Source organism: Engystomops pustulosus, chromosome 1 (assembly GCF_040894005.1).
Source record: "Engystomops pustulosus chromosome 1, aEngPut4.maternal, whole genome shotgun sequence".
NCBI lineage: Eukaryota > Metazoa > Chordata > Amphibia > Anura > Leptodactylidae > Engystomops > Engystomops pustulosus.
Window position 1 is genome coordinate 95,999,884 of NC_092411.1, and position 17,491 is coordinate 96,017,374.

Sequence of the window (17,491 nt, forward strand, 5' to 3'; positions counted from 1 at the left end):
TTCCAGAGTGCCACTGCTGCCTGAAAATCAAAGTTGCATTCAACTGTATCATTTGTTAAGGAAACTGAAGGTCCTTCCTCGGAAATTCTAGAGAATGCTTCTAGATGTTTGTCTCTTAACCTACTGCGTTTGCTGGACTTTATCCTATTTTGCGTAGAAAATCCACGCCTTTGTACCTTTTAAGAAGGTCGGACAACCTCCAGCCATTCCTTTCGTAAACCCTCCTCACTTGGAAGTTTCCACTGATAGGTGGAGGCCATAGCTTCTGGTAATAAACTATTGGATAACATTGTTCAAAGAATCATCTTTTGAGATATTGTGGAGGAGAGACATTGGATTTAATACCTGATCAAGGTCACAAAGAATAGACAAATCTGTTAAACTGAAGTGTTCACTTGAATTGTTTAACAGATTGTTAAGTATTTTTTCCTTCACATTTTTAAACTCTGCTTCTGATGTACTGCGATAACTTATTTTAATATCTCTAAAGTACCCTCCACTTGCAGACATTTGGGACAGGAATGCTGCAAGATACTTTCCTGGTGCCTCTCACATTTTTTCTAACACTAAAGTTACTGCTCTCAATTCACTTAGTAGAACAGAAAAGTTTATATCTTCTGTTGGAACACCCTACTAACTCTATTGATTACTTCAAGCACGTCTCTTAGTAAGCAATGAAAATGTATTCTGAGCATCCTTTAAGTAATCCAGAAGCTTGGTCACATAAACTACCTTTTTTTGTCTGTGAGCACTAAAATAACAGCATCAAAGCTATCATTTAAAGTATCCACAGCCTTTCCGAGTGAAAGTCATCTAACCGAATAAATTTCTAAGTGAAATTTGATTCTGCTCCAAGACTTCCTGCATTTTCTCTAGTTTTTCATGCCTTATAGTAAAGCTGTTAAAATAGCTATAGAGCATACTAATGAGATTTTGCTGATTTCCCAACTGGGAGATTCATTCAGATGCTTGCGATATGGCAAGTGCCTTACAGTGAGCAATGCATTAAAGGAAACATTGCCTGCAGTTTTTTTCCTACTCCATTGTGTCTGCCTATCATTACTGCTGCACCATCGGTAACAAGGCCTAAAATTTTAGTAAAGGAGACACCCCTTTTCTCCAAAAATATTTTTAAAACATTAACAATGGCATCTGCAGAACACTCTCCATGTAACTATAAATTTGCCCAAAAGTGTGTCTGTGGCACACTGCCATTAATTATTCTGACATAAAGTATCATTTTATGATGCACAGCAATGTTAGTGGATTAATCAATTACCATATATACTCGAGTATAAGCCGACACGAGTATAAGCCGAGACCCCTAATTTTACCACCAAAAACTGGGAAAAACTATTGACTGGAGTATAAGCCGAGGGAGGGAAATGCATTGGTCACAGACCTCCCCCAGTATATAGCCAACCAGCCCCCTATAGTATACAGCCAGCCCAGCCTGCCCCCAGTAGTATACAGCTTGCCCCCACTAGTATACAGCTTGCCCCCAGTAGTATACAGCCTGCCGCCAGTAGTATACAGCCTGCCCTCAGCATTAAAAAAAAAAATAAAAACTTATATACTCACCCTCCGCTGGCCCTGATGTGCAGCGCTGCTCCCCCGATGTCCGCACCGCTTGTCTTCAGGCTTCCACGCCCGTCTTCTTTCTTCTGTTGGGCGCCGCCATTGCCCTTTCCCGGCCGGCGCCTAGTATGAAGAAAGAAGATGGGCGCGGAAGCCTGAAGACAGGCGGCGCCACCGGAGGGCGAGTATATAAGTTTATTATTTTTTAACAATTTTGACTCGTGTATAAGCCGAGGGACTTTTCGGCTTATACACGAGTATATACGGTAATATAGAAATACACGGACTTCTTTTTATTTCATTATCTACCTTATATACTCGAGTATAAGCCTAGTTTTTCAGCACAAAAATGTGCTGAAAAACCCAAACTCAGCTTATACTCGAGTCAAAAAAATAAATCAAAACTCACCTTTCCGGCGCCCCCCTCAGATCTTCTGTGCGATCCATCCGCTACAATGTAATCGTTGTGCTGCACAACGGGGGGGGGGGGGGGGGGGGGTTATATACACTGGGGCAGGGCCTATCAGTTATATACACTGGGGCAGGGGCTGGCAGGCTATATACTGGGGAGGCTGTGACCAATGCATTTCCCACCCTCGGCTTATACTCAAGTCAATAGATTTTCCCATTTTTTTGTGGTAAAATTAGGGGCCTCAGCTTATACTCGGGTCGGCTTATACTCGAGTATATACGGTATGTCTGATGCAATTGTTTCAGACAATACAGACTATCTCTGTAAGCGTACAGTGATGAAGGTTAATGTGCTTTTCTTTAATATCATTATTTCCTAATGATGGTCATAACGGGCTTAAATTTAGACTGGGGAATTTCTTCTTTTGCCATAGTATACAATGTCCTAAATATGCCCATCTCTCAAGGAGTTGCTTCCGAGGATGCTACCATGAATGTTTTGGGCACAGTATTTTGTTGCCTTAGGCTTCACTGTCTCTTTGTGCCAAAAAAATGTAGATTGCTGCAAATTAATAGCACCACTTGTCGCCATTACCACTTTCACTTTTGCTCTCCGGCATTTGCAACAAAAAGCCCGCCCACTTTTTTCATTGAATTCCAGCCATGCGAATTCACGTAACCACTTAGATAAGAATTTGTTGTGTGTCTTACTTTTTTTTTTTTACTTTTTTGTCTTACGTGTAACCATTGCCTTACACTCTAGAAGCCAAAATTGGTGCTAGAGTGCTCTCAAAGACCCACAACAAATAAATGTCAGGAGTAAGTGAAAAAAATAAATAAAAATCAACCCTTACCAGAGGTAACTTCACAGATCTGAGTCTCTGACTAAGGGTGATGCCACACATGGCGTTTTGAACCTGTTTTTGGTACGTTTTTAAGCAGTCCGTTAAAAAACGCATCCCTTTTTTAAAAACACATGTTTTTTTTTTTTAAACACATCAGTTTTTTACCATTTTTAATTAAGATAATTGGTAAAACCTGTCAAAAATGGCTGCGTTTTTTAAAAAGCCCATCCGTTTTTTAACCCCTTCCCGGGTCCCCGTGCATGGAGAGGGCTCGCGGGCATATCGCAGCAAAGACTTACCGGTAACAACCGCGATCGGTGCTAGCATTGCCGGAGTCTGAAAAATAGTAAAAGTAAAAAGTTTAAAAAAAAAATTATAATAAAAAAAAACTAAAAAAATTCAATTCACCCCCCTTTACCTAGAACTGATATAAATATTAATAGACAGTAAAAACCATAAACACATTAGGTATCACCGTGTCCGAAAATGCCAGATCTATCAAAATATAATAACCGTTTTTCACTGTGTTTAACCCTGTAACGGAACAGGGTTAACCCTGTAACAATTAATGCAGGGTCACAGCAGGGAAGCAGTGGAGGGGCCCTGGAAGATGAAAATCAGTGTGGTAGCAGCAGTGGGTGGCAGTAGATGGCACTCTGGAAGCTGGAAGGGATGTTTCAAAGTCACAAACAGGCAGCAAAGGGCGCTTAGAAGCCTGAGGGCGCTTTCACACGATGCGTTGCATTTTTGACACATTGCAAAGGCTTCAGCCTTCATCACATACTTAGGTTACATTGCGTTTCCACTGCATTTTCTAAAACAAAATGTAACCTCAGAATGTGATCAAGTCAGTAGCCTTTAGAATGCGTCAAAAACGCATCAAAAAACGTGACGCAAGGCATTGTGTAAATGCGCCCTGAGATTGTGTTCAAACGTTACGTTTTTCAGATGCAGTTTTTGGAGCCAAAAACTGGTGTGGATGAGAATGGGTGAGAACATATAATATAAACATATAATCCAGCAGTTTGCCTTCTTCAATGGGCAGCATGTGAAGACTTTGGTTACACATCATCTGACAAATGAGGCCCTTAAATTGATCTACCATAAACATCAGGGCCAATATAGGGAGCTTTCCTGGCCAAATATAAGGTCCCCCATTTACCTGACAGAGGACAAATATAAACGTTTGCCTGCACCTGGTAATCCACCTGTCTTACACTGCATGTGCAGTATGAATGCCTCATGTCTGTACTGTTCTGTGTAACTACTGTGTATGCAATCACTTATTCCTTGCAAACGCCACACATAGGCAATGTAATAAAAATCTATTTTTTTATTTCACGTACAAGAATTTACATATTTTAATTAGGTCACAAAAGAGCCCAAGAGACAGATAGGGTGAAGACACACGTGGCGTTTTTGGCCCGTTTTTACTAAGTGCGTTTTCAGATCGTAAAAAACGCATGTGCTAAAAAACGCATCCGTTTTTTAACGCATCTGTTTTTTACGATCTGAAAACGCACTTAGTAAAAACGGCCTAAAAACGCCACAGTAACACTTAGAAGACACTTGTCCGTTCAGACCTCGCTGCAGGATTCTGAAAACGCTCACCAGGTCCCAGGAACCACACTGCATAGTCCCGCAGCTCCTGCCATCTCCAATCTCCGCCCACAGCCTGCGCACAGCCAGGAGGGGCCCGGGTAATATACAAAGAGGGGCAGGCGTGCAGCCAATAACAAAGCCCCATACACGCCCCATTAACATCAGCAGTGTGAAAGGAGCTTTGTTATTGGTCTTGTGTGCAGAGCGGTGCGCAGCAATTTTCATTATGATCACGATCCTGCAAATGAGCGTATCGACCTGCGTGCTACACAAGATAATCGCCAAGCGTACTTTTATGCGCCATTATTTGGGGGGTAATCGTGCCTCACCATGCGTCTATGAGGCGTTAATGTGACTTCTGCACATATATATTGTAAGGTGGCAACATGGCAGTATTTGTTATAGGTGAGATATTCCAGAGCTGTGTGTGTGTTATGGCTGTGATAGTAGAGCCACATGTAAAAGGCATTTCATGGATCTCATCATCTATTTTCTGTCTGATCTCTCCTTCTATGTGTCAGATACTAGTGAATATTCAGAAGCTAAATGAAAGCGTATATAAACCTGTACCTGATAATCTTACCACATTGTCAGCTCACAGCACTATATAGATCATGTAGTGTCTCCTCCCACACTCTGGAATTTTACACTGACTACCACTGAGTGATAGGAGCTAAAACAGCAATAAAATTGAGAAAAATTGCAAAGTAAGGGATTAAAAGTGATCTTCATTGTGTAAGCATCACAAGGGGATTAAAACTTGAGAATTTTCTTTCATGTGAAAACCCCTAGATGAAGGGACCATAGATGTCCCGATAGCTTGGAACATCTTATATTTATATATATAGGTACATATAGAATATATGTGTTGCATATGGGCTGCATAGGGTTGTGCACTGTATGTTGCCGTATATACAGTAGTGTAGATTTGTACCGTGTTAGCCATGGATAGCAGAAGAAGAGTGAAGAAATCAGGCGATACCTTTTTGAGGCTAACTGAGTATATTTGATGGTGAGCTTTCGAGACATGTCTGATGAAGAGAACTAGTATTCTCGAAAGCTCACCATCAAATATAATCAGTTAGCCTCAAAAAGGTATCGCCTGATTTCTTCACTCTTCTTCTACCGTATATACATGCAGTAACCAGGGAGACCAGAACCAGGGGGAGGTGCATTCTGTCAGTCAGCCAATAGTCATCATTTGCCAGCCCATTGTATTGTATACAGTACAGATACATACGTGCTTATACAGATGAAAAACGTCAGGCACGTACATACGATTCCCTACAGCACTGAAATACAGGCCTGGAGAATTCATAGGTAAAATCACTGGTGTCACCTCATCACATCGCAGCTGTCACTTCGCACGCCGCGGCTACTGCCTGTTGACAGCTTCCTACGTCGCCGAGTTGGACTTTCAAACGCGGAGCCCTCGGCTTGGGAGGGTCACGTGACCACATCAGTGGCTATTCATTGGCTGAACTGGGACAGGAATGTTTTGGGACTGTGTGACAAGTACTCGCCTTCACTTGCGCCGAAGAGAGTGACCGGTGCAGCTGTGGAGGGCATTTGTATATGGTACAATGGAGCTTGGTTTATGAGCGGACTCGCACCGTAATAATAACTATTATTGTACTCTCGGGTTTGGCCTGGAGGTTATTACTAATCTTCCTGGAGCTATAACCATATATCGCTATTCAGCCCTCCTGGGGGCGCTATGGAGCTGCCCTACGAGCTGTAGCCGTCCTCCCTATACCCGCAGGGCTGTACCTGGAGGACGGCTCTTGTGTGACTGTCCCTGACTGCGGTGTCCTTCTCCTGCCTGCGGGAGTCACTGGCAGACATGGCACAGCACCAGCAGCACAGTGCGGCCGGCGAGCCCGACCTCTACAGAGACACGTGGGTCCGGTACCTGGGTAAGTGCCGCCTTCACTTACTGCCTTCAAGGACAACAAAGTAACGGCAGCGTCTTGTGGAAGACTTCCTGTAACAGATAAGGAAGTCCTGGCTTGTCTTGTCACTCTCTTCTGTACAAGTGTACATGGGGGTAATAGACATCATACCTGGGGCATCACCTACCTCAGCGACAATGGGTGACCCTCTGTGTGACTGACATGTAGGTCCTTGTGTGCGTCTTACACACTGATATATCTGACCTTATGTGTTATCCTACCCCCAATAGAGTAAGACTGAAACAATTTTTAGGACTTTTTAGGTTAACCCCCATTAATCCACCAATCTTATGAATGTCGCTAAAATCGCCTCTGAAAAATGCACATTCTCTTAATTTTTTCACAGTCGATGTACATTGGTCTGCCGCGCTCTTCCTGGAAGTTACATCTATTGGCACCAGTCCATCAAAAAGTATTGCATTTACTGCAACCACAGGCACAGATCTGCCCTAAGGCTACATTCACACGAACGTATGGGGGACGTATATACGGCCGACGTATATACGGCCGATATACGTCCCCCATACACTCCTATGGGCGCACGGCCCCCATACACTCCTATGGGCGCACGGCACCGTACCGTTCCGTACCCGGGAAAAAGATAGGACATGTCCTATCTTTTCCCGTAATACGGGGCCGTGCGCCATAGGTTGCTATGAAGAGGGGCGGGGGTGAGCTGCGCTCACCTCCTCCTCCTCTCCCCGTACACTGCCGTTGCCCGCTACGGTACGATACGGGCGGGCAACGGCAGTGTGAATATAGCCTAAAGGGGTTTAACATTTTTTTTAAACTACTGCAAAATATATTATATATATATATTAGTCCCACCAATCTTATTTTATGTCACAATTTACAGATTTTCAATATTTTGAATATATATTCCTACAACTGATAACATCCTCTAGTATAGACCTTCATGTGTACAGATAAGGAAATGTGGTACCACCCCTCTATTAAATAGATTTAACTGACTGTAGCCTTTTCTTACGTCTGTAAGAAGCCAAATACCATATATCTAGTACACACAAGGAGCAGGTGTTGACAAGACTATTTTCGGCAGACAGAAGGCTATGATCATCTTACAGGAAGAGAACCGTAAAGGTTGTTCTGCACCTTGAACATTGCTTTTATGCTCACCATCTGCAAAAATACAGCATTGTGTGTTTATAAGATCTTATGCTTTACTCCAGCTTGTCACCATTATCAGGAGTATTTGGTGAGTGTAAACCAGGCTGGTTTAATGCATCGTCGGAAGCGGCTTCAGGGGAATTACTCCATTTTCAGACAGAGCAGCTGAACGACAGAGCGTCTTCTTCCAAGACGCTCGTCTAAATCATAGATGAAGCAGTGGGACTCTGCTCCATATTTTGTGCTCTTTCACTGCAGGGCAAATGAAGAATAAATGCTTTAGTCTAGCCATAATGTGAACTGAAATTTTCATTGTCTTCTATTCTGCACTTACTGCTTGAAGTCACCTATTACAGGAAGCTACAGCTACAGATATTCTATAAACCAATGTGGGAATTCCAGTTACAAAATCCACCCCAAAATTCTGCAATAACCTACTGTACAATGTAATTCATCAAACCCTGTTCACTAACAGCATAGTAGTACAACAGAGCCCGAGCCCCCCAGCATGTCATGCCACAGATCGCAATATTTGTAGTGTTATATAAGTTCTCTTTGTATTCTGAGCGTTAATTGAATATTAAGTTATTGTTCTTTCTGTCAAAACAACAGAATCCAGCTGACCACATTGTAATTAATTTCACTCCATAGGATACCATTTGTATTCTTCTTACAGGGCACACTGTTGAGCATTGTAGCTTCCATTAAGAACACAAGTCATAACACAGATGCGAACAAAGTACAACAAAGAAGCTATTCTCTTTCTTTTTATGGTAGATCTTTACAGAAGTTAATTATTAGTGACTTTTAGCTCATCAATATTAGATTGGTAGGGTCCAAGTCAAAGCATCCCATCGATGAGCTGATTGAAATGGCCTCATCCATTCATAAATAGTATGAGGGGTCAGTTCATTTCAGGGGCCTCAAAGATTCTGCCAGAGGATGGAGCTAATAGGAATAAGCTTATGACACTACTAAAGGCAGTGCAGATGAGGGAGCCAATTAATAAATATTTCATTTGTAAAAAAAAACAAAAAACATGGTTTTATGTCATTCTTTTATTGTAGAAGAAGGCAAGAAAATCAACAGGCTCGGCATCATTGGGTGCATGCAGGCACCTCATAGGCAGAAAAATAACAATACATCTTGATACATTACAGCCTGATTAATCGTAACATAGTATCCTTGTATATATAATGGGGACAGGATACAATTAAACAACAGTAATTAAAGAGAAAAAGAAGAGATTTCAGAAGTTCACATAAGTAAATCTGTCACTCTTCAAACAATGGGAGGGGGGAAGAATTGGAGAGAAGCCTAGGGGAAGGCAAGTTCAGGGGTACGGCGGTGTCTCACTTCACGTAGTAGCAAAGAATACAGGGGTTGACTTAAAGCTTATCCAGGGTGCCCAGGTCTAGGCATACTTCTCATCAGAGGCAGCCCCATCTGCCACAAGTTCCTCCATGTGTTGGAGAAGGAGAATTTAATTATAGAAATCGGTAATGGAAGGAATTCTTGTGGACTTCCACAGCCTTGGAATCAGTATCCTAGCAGCGATTAGCATGTACCCTACCAGGGAGCGTTTATCCCTGATCAGTGAGGGAGGCAACAGTGAGAGCAGAAGTGGAGCCGGGTCATCCGTCACATTGTGGATAAGGTCAACCACCCATACTCAGAAAGCTTGTAGCTTCGGGCATTGCCACCATATTTGTAGCACTGAGTCTGGGACTTTACTGCATCGCCAACGCTCATCAGAGCTAGCTGGATAAATTGTCTGCAGCTTGGTGGGAACCCAGTACCATCGTGACATGATCTCCAAGTTTGTTTCTTGGGATTTACCCGCTATAGAAAACTTGTTAAGTAGTTTGTGATTGGTGGCCCATTGTTCAGGGGAAAAGATTCTATTTAGATCTCGCTCCCAAGTTGTAATATATGGGAGGGTAGCATCTGCTACTTTATCTAAATAGATGTCATACACAGCAGAAATCGCTTGATCTACCGCTGTTGAGGACGTGAATAGCGACTCTGAAGAAGTGAGTTCGCTATGGAGATTCAGTTTGTGGGTGTTGTAGAAGTGAGATACTTCAGAATACTTCCATTGAGTTCTAGGCATACAGGCCTCTTTTAGTATTCTGTGACATGGGGTTTTAACCAAATCCACAGAATAGACAGCAAGGTTATATTAAGCTCTGACTGGGAAACTATGCCTTTACAGCTTGAATGTGTTACTGCAAAAATTACCTTTTTGACCTTCTGCAACCCCTAGAGGTATGTAAAGCAAGCTATCATTTTCATGGACACCCCCTGGATGCACGGGCTCAGGGGGCACAGGAAGTGAGAGGGAGTAACTCATGCGACCCCTGACCAGTTACAATACTCAATCTTTCTGCATTAGAGAACAAATATTCACATCTGTCCTGAGTTCTTAAACCCCTTAGTTGGACATACCCTGCTGGCCTCTGGGAAAATCCTAGAAGGGAGATGCTGGGACCATCAGCTAAGACCAGGCCCCCTAGCACATTTGGTACAGTCTATGACTGTCTTTTCTAACTTTTAGATACAATAAGTAAATCTGCCCCACATGCTAAACTCATCCAGGTGTACTACCACACACAATGGCCATGTGAGTAAATTTTAATCACATTCAGCAATCAGTTCTGGTAAGACCCTAATGAACAAGGGTTTGATTATTTTTTAGCATTATTATTCCTGTAGAAATTCAGGTCAATTCCTTCACAGCTTTCAAACTTTGCATTACTAACTTTGAAAGTTATGGGAAAAATCAGGGTTACAGTATTATATCCGCTATATATATCTTTGTGAGATGGAAGTAGCATTATTTAATCATCCACTGTGCATGTACTGTACATAACAGAAGAAATGCTGCACCCACACCCTGTGTGACGATGGCTTTAATCGGTTTGTCAAGCCTTAAAATAAATGCATTCCATTTTAAATGAATAATTTTTGACAGTATCTCCAGCAGGCATTTAACATAACTTGACATTACTAATTTATATTTCATGGGCTCCAAGTCATAAATAAGTCTCAATGAAAATAAAAAAAATATATGTATACATATATGGCCTTGAATGTCTACCTTGATCAAAACATTTTGGGCAGTGAAGCAGTGAGTTGTGCATGAAACTCACCCAGTCAATGGATGTGTGAAAAAAATGTAGCTAAGCGGCATTGTTTCCCATCCTTGAAATGTATTGGCATTTGGCATGTATTGGAGTGCCCAAACTCCAAACCAAAGTCTATGTAATCATCGCAAAGTGCCAACACATCTATTTAGCCTAAAATCACACCATACCACTCTATAAGGGACATATAATACTGCTACATGATGACCATTACAACAAGATAAATACCATCATAATGATAATAAACAGACCACTAAAGAAAGTATAGCATCACTAATTATATCACAAAGCAAGTACAGCGGAGAACACTACCCCCCATCCAGCGAGGATCCCTACCCCCATCCAGCGAGGATCCCTACCCCCATCCAGCGAGGATCCCTACCCCCATCCAGCGAGGATCACTACCCCCATCCAGGGCCAATATGAAGGATTTTTTAATTCGGCAGGGGATGTGTAGGGTAAAGTGTGTTTTGTAGGGTGGAGGGTGGTTGCACTGAACAGTAAATCTACATGGAACCAGGCAGGTGAATTTACCATCAAATCACCACAAATCACACATGTCTGTGGCCACATATACATATATACATATATATACTGCCCTTGGTCTGGAGCTCTGGGCACCTGTGCCATGCTGTCAGCGAGGGCAGTGTAGCGCACCCCAGGGTCACTGGCAGCATAGCACCTATAGTTGTTTAGTGTCCCATAGCTGCCTGCCTACTGCCTGTGTAACACACAGAGCAGCTCCTGCCCTCCTGCTGCACTTCTCTGTACTCACTGGGCGCCGGCTGTTGTGTGCTCCGGCAGTTCCCTCTCACTCTCCTCATGTTCCCAGGCTGAAGAGGGAGGAGGAGGGAGTGGAGGGGCGGTCAGACACAGCCTTCAGTGAAAGAGATCACTGGAGCTCTCAGCGATCGGCAGCTTTTCCTGCCTGCCGGGAGTTCTAATGATTTATATATAGACAGCAGGGGAGATGGTCCGTGTGCCCTCTCTGGCACGCGTGCCATAGGTTCGCCACCACTGCCCTAGTGGATCATTAATGGCAGTAAGTCTCCATAAAGGGCCTTAATTGGCAAAATCTCTGTAAGGCGATCACTTACTTCACGTCCCACTTCCCACTCGGCTAGCCCAGTTCCCTACACTGTACTGAAGAGATGCAAACACATTGAAACAGTGCCGTCTACAGTTCAAAATCTGTTCTTTATGGAATAGATATACTGTTTTGGCTTTAATCCCGCATCATGCTATTAAGCTTCTTGTAGGTCATGCTTCATGTTAAGGGGGCTGCCTATCAATGTAGCAAAAAATGGCATTGTTTTCCTTACCCAATCGTGGAAAATGTTTTTTCCCAGAATCCACTAGTGAACCATCAATAGTGGCAAGTCTCCACGAAAGTGGCCTTAAAGGGGTTTGTCTCCTTTAATTTCTACTAAAACCTATATCATGTTGGTATCCCTATGATTGTATCAACCCAAAGAATAAAGAGAATGTCTCATTTGGAGCAAATAATGAAAGCCATAAAAACAGAGCCCACCAGAATACGCTGCAAATGTGGGTTTTTGTCAATTGCACCACACTTGGAATTTCCAGCTTTCAAGTATATTGCATGAATTATTAAAATGGTGCTACTAAAAAGTACAATTTGTTCTGCAGATAACAAGCCCTAACACATCTCTGTAAACATAAAAATAAAAAAGTTATCATTCTAGGAATGAGTGGAGTAAAAAAAATAAAAACATACAAACGAAAAAGGGTCCTGTAAGAGAAAAAACCCTAGTGAGGTTTACACAATAAAGATAATTTTTAACCCTTTACTTTAAAATTTTACTCCGTTTTAACTCATAACCCACAGTGATGGTCATTGTTTATTTCCAGTGTGTCGGCGGGGACTTTCTAATGAGTGCTATGAGATGCTGCGTGTTGACAATGTGCTTAGATCATCAGGGTACAGGTTTATTTAAACTTTTATTTAGCTTCTGAACTACTAACATCTGACACGAGAAAAAAGGGAGATGACAGATCAGAGATGATGCGATCCATTAGAGGAATATAACACACAATGACACTCTGCTAACTCACCTATAGCACACACTGTCAGCTCTGCTATATACCTCCCTCTACCATCTTGCCTGAAGCTAGTAGAGTAAGTCTCTGCACACTGCTGCTTGGCGACAGGAAGTGCTTTTGTCTGAACTAGTGATGTAATGCAGAATCATTAGAATTAAATTCATGAGAAGAATCCGACTGTAGTCAGAAGTTTTAGGGTCGGATCAAGGGGCAACCAAAATTGTAAACACTAGGACTGAAAGAGACAGGTTGGAATTCCGTGAAATGCTGTATTTTTGTTAACATTGAATTAGAAAATGTGATATTTTGTTATCCAGAGTATATTTACGAATCTAGTCTACGTGGGAACACCCCTTTACTTGGCAAAATCTTTGTAAAGTGATCACTTAATTTCTGACCCTAGTCAAAAGCTTCTCGCTCAGCTAGATCATTTCCCTACATTCAGAGGTAGCACTAACATTTTTCTAGAAGGGTAAATACGCATGGTGAGGTGTTAATGCGATCTCTGCCTACACTGTACTGAAAAGTTGCAAACACATTCAAACAGTGCTGTCTACAGTTGGGAATCTGTTCCTTTTGGAATAGATAAACTGGTTTGACATTAATCCCACACCATGTCATTAGGCTTTTACACAAGCTAGCCAAAAGAGGCAATGTTTTCCTTTTCCCATCCTGGGAAATGTAGTTGCATATTTCTGTGAAGAAAAAATGGTCAGAATTCGGCTGGAGAAGGGGAGGGGGGAGTTCTGCTCACCTCTTCCCTCTTCATAGGGAGTAGTGCAGCCCATCGACAGTATAGTAGGCAATACGTGCATTCCTATGGATGGACATATTGCCCATTGAAATGCATGTGGCTGTATGCTACCCATACAGCTGAAATTTTACAGTCATGTGCAAGGGACTTTAATCTTTCACGCAAGTAGCTGAGGGCTGTAATAACTGAATGTAAAAATCTTAACGCTAAACATTGTATGACTTGACACTTCCTCGGTAACTGGCCTTAGAGGGGCCACAAGCGACTCCCTATTAGGACCGGTAGGATACCACTGACCATTTACAATGCAATATTATACTTGTTATATTATAGAAGGGATGCAGAATGGTGCAGCCCTATCTCCAATATAGGTTTAACTATGTAAAATCAGGCAATATATAAGTAGGCATCACAGTAATCATAGTGACCCAGGGAATATGATAACAATATTGTTATAGTATTCTCAAAAATTAAGTTTTTATACAGTACATTTCATCTCACAAAAAAATTAGACCTCATTTGTCCACATTCCCAAAAAGGCTTCTATAGCCTTTAGAATATGACAGTATAAATAAGTCTGCTCTGAATGCCCATACTGCAGTTTACAAATATGGAGTATTGCCATATTTTCCAAAAAAGATTACATTTTCTAAATTACACCCATACACACATTTCTGTCACTTAAAGGGTTAAAAAGAAAACTTCATAAAAGTTGTTTTAAAATATTGAGGTGCACAGTTTCTATAATGGGGTAATTTATGCAGTTAAAACATTTTTTAGGCCTGGGTGAGAAATTGCAACAAAATTTCTAAGCCTCATCCTCGAAAATAAGAGAGTGCTTAAAAATGACAAAGCAGAAATTTGGAAAATTAAGTGTACTAAACATAACAAAATAACACTCTCATTCACTGTTATTAACAATACAGCATTTCACTAATATAATTCTAACCTGTCTCTATCAGTCCTGGTTTTGTTGTTCCTGAATATGACCATAAAATCCTGACTATGGTCGGGTAGAGTCTTCTGACATGAATAGCTCTGCTTGTACTGCAGGGGGGGGGGGGCAGGAGGCAGAGAGCACTACACAGACATATACACTTCAAGTCCAGCAGCATTGTGCTCTACAGACAAGATAAGCTCTTGATCCGATTGGAGGGGGCAAAGCAGTGCTGACTGTGTGTCTTATTGATTAGGTAAGGCAGTAGAGCTGAGTGTGTCATTGTGTCTTATATCCAGCTCTTTTTCTGCGTGTCAAATATTACTAGAATCTTCAGAAGCTAAATGAAAGTTTAGCTAAACCCTATCCCTGATAATCAAAGCACATGGTCAGTACACAGCATCTCATAGCACAGAAAAATCATGAAGTGTCTGCTCAGCTAGCGCCGCGCACACTGGAATTTCACACTGACCAGCCTATGGAGTGATAGGAACAAATACAGCAATAAAACTGACTAAAGTAAGAGGTTAAAAATTATTTATTGTGGGGGAAAATAATGTTGACCACGCAAAATTTGGCAAAAATTTCACTTTGGGGGCGTGTTGACTTTTGTTGTCAGCGGTTTGGACATTAACATGAAGTTTACTGTTATAGAATGAAATATGTATAAAAATGAGTAATGTACTCACATTTGTGAGACATATAATTTGATAATCACTTATTAAAATGGTCTCCTCCAGCTCATTTGATGTAAAATCTTACGTCTTATGTGACGTCCTGTCAGATGATACAACACAATATCTGTCCTACTCCTCAAGTTCACAGGTTCTACTGCAGAGGGCCCTCCCTAAAAGGAGTATGGCATATATAACCTGTGGAAATGTGGCTTCATGCTCAAAGCCATCACACATTGTATAGGTTACTAATTTTTCTATTTTTCAGGCTACGCCAATGAAGTTGGGGAATCTTTCCGAGCCCTGGTGCCTAAAGCTCTCGTTTGGGCAACCTATGGAGTTTCCACCGCTTATGTAACTGCAGACGCAGCAGATAAAGGACGCAAAGCAGCACAGGTATGCAAGTTTGGCTTTAGACCAGGACATGACTTTGTGTGTGTCTGTGTGGTTATGAAAGGGAGTGTGTGAACATACCGGCAAAGGTATGACTCCGTGATATTTGTAACAGTGATGCATGGAGTCCCGTCCAAGGATAGTTTTTGGTCAAGTGCTTAAGCACCACTGCATATGGCCATGATATTTTAATCTGCATTTTAAGCTATTTTCCTCATCTTCAGGTTCTACCATATATTACCTTAGGTTGTTTTGTTGTCTGAAGTAGGTTATAGTTTAGCATACAAGTTTTGAAGTGCTTAAAATTTTGTATGTAATGTAACTCTGCAGCCCTTTATTTCCCCCTGCACTTTAAAAGCCATAATAACCCCCCACGCAATTAGGGAGTCATATAAGGGCTTGTTTGCTGATGGACAATTTGTACCTTTGTGCCATTTTTTTGTGGGCTTTGTCTTCGCTACAGCCCCCATCTGCTCTAAATGATAACTAGATTCCCCCCCCCCCCCTGTCCTCTGGAGGATGTATATAGTTACATTTTAATGACAAATTTTGTTTTTAAGGGGTGGAGGTATCATATGGCCACATTCTGGGTGCTACAAAGATATTAGGCCTCCAAAAGCAAACCTTACTAAAGAAGCATGGTACGCATGAGCCCATTGCAGAGACCATTAAAATGTGCACAGCAGCATGATATTAGTGTGTAATATTTTTTCAACACTTCCATTTTTGTTTTACCAAGAAATTTACTGCAAGTTTGTACCTTCTTGTCACCTATAGAAAACCACAGATGGATCCGGTCGGACAGCAGATATCACAGTGGCTGTGGTCGATACCTTTGTTTGGCAAGGCCTTGCGTCTGTGGCCATTCCTGGATTTACCATCAACAGAATATGTGCCGCCTCCTTATACCTGATGGGACGGGCCACCCGCTGGCCTCTTCCAGTACGCAAATGGGCTACTACTGCAATAGGACTGTCTGCTATTCCTTTCATTATTACACCAATAGACAGGTACATCGTCTTGTTAGCTTTCAAAATGGACTTGCTTCCAAAATAAAAAGTGGACACACATAAGGTCAACATGTATACTAACAAAAGTATACATTTGTGTCCTCAGGATGCCAATAAGTTTGAAACCTGTGAGTAACTTTAAATTGGCATTTGGCACTTTGAAAAATACATGGCTTTTGCATGTAGTTTTGGCACTCAGTCCCTAAAAGGTTCACCATCACTGCCCTAATCGATCTTACTAGGTAGACAAAATTAAACAGGACTGAGCAAGAGGAGAGGATAGTATGAAAGTGTTTATATATATACACACACACACACACACACACACGGAGCTAATCCTCTTCAGTGCAAACTGCTTGCACATGTAATTAAGAAGTGTCTGCAACACATTTGTGTCACAGCTGCACTATTCTCCACTGAAAAGGGGCTTTCCTGTGCCACCATGAAGAGTCTGACTGAAAAGTGTTTAATGCTCCCCAGTTAAGAGGGTGCCAGATTCATGAAGAATGTGAGATACATTTCATGAATCAGACACTGTACCTGCTACAAGCAAACTACACAAAAAAAAAAATACATTTTGAAAATGTTTTATTGACTTCAATCTACATAATATGTGCCCCAAACTGCTGTAAACTAAATTATCCACATTCCATTCTCTAGATCTGTTGACTTCTTGCTGGACTCAAGCCTTCGTAAACTCTACACTACACATGACAAGAAGCCTGAAGAATCTCGACCGACTTAATACTTACAGCAGCATTGCCTTTGAAAAATTACAAGTACATGACAATGTACAGGACTTCAGAGTTTATGAACTATGGAAGAATAAAGCCTACAGGCTGTTGTGTGTTGGGGGTAGCGTGTGAGGGTTTATTGACTTAGAATAAAGTTCACATATACCAGAAGTTTACTGGTAATAACTGCCACATTAAAGGCAGTTCTCCATACTCATAGTATGCAAAGTACATTTTTATGGGAGACTAACTAGGAAAAAAGT

The 17,491-nt window shown here is 41.7% G+C and overlaps 1 protein-coding gene across 1 annotated transcript; it reads left to right on the forward strand.

Moving 5' to 3' along the window:
• Positions 1–6,055: 6,055 nt before the first annotated feature.
• On the forward strand, positions 6,056–17,348 carry MTFP1 (mitochondrial fission process 1). Its single transcript, XM_072148910.1, has 4 exons — positions 6,056–6,352; positions 15,360–15,487; positions 16,262–16,494; positions 17,155–17,348. Exons 1-4 carry the CDS (start codon positions 6,280–6,282, stop codon positions 17,237–17,239), a joined length of 519 nt encoding a protein of 172 aa, XP_072005011.1. The 5' UTR covers positions 6,056–6,279; the 3' UTR covers positions 17,240–17,348.
• Positions 17,349–17,491: the final 143 nt, after the last annotated feature.

What these genes read in the sequence shown, in the direction of transcription:
- MTFP1 (XM_072148910.1), top strand. Translation starts at nt 6,280, where the DNA reads ATGGCACAGCACCAGCAGCACAGTGCGGCCGGCGAGCCCGACCTCTAC. An exon ending in CACGTGGGTCCGGTACCTGG is followed by an intron (nt 6,353 to 15,359) that starts GTAAGTGCCGCC and finishes TCTATTTTTCAG; the next exon opens with GCTACGCCAATGAAGTTGGG. An exon ending in ATTATTACACCAATAGACAG is followed by an intron (nt 16,495 to 17,154) that starts GTACATCGTCTT and finishes TCCATTCTCTAG; the next exon opens with ATCTGTTGACTTCTTGCTGG.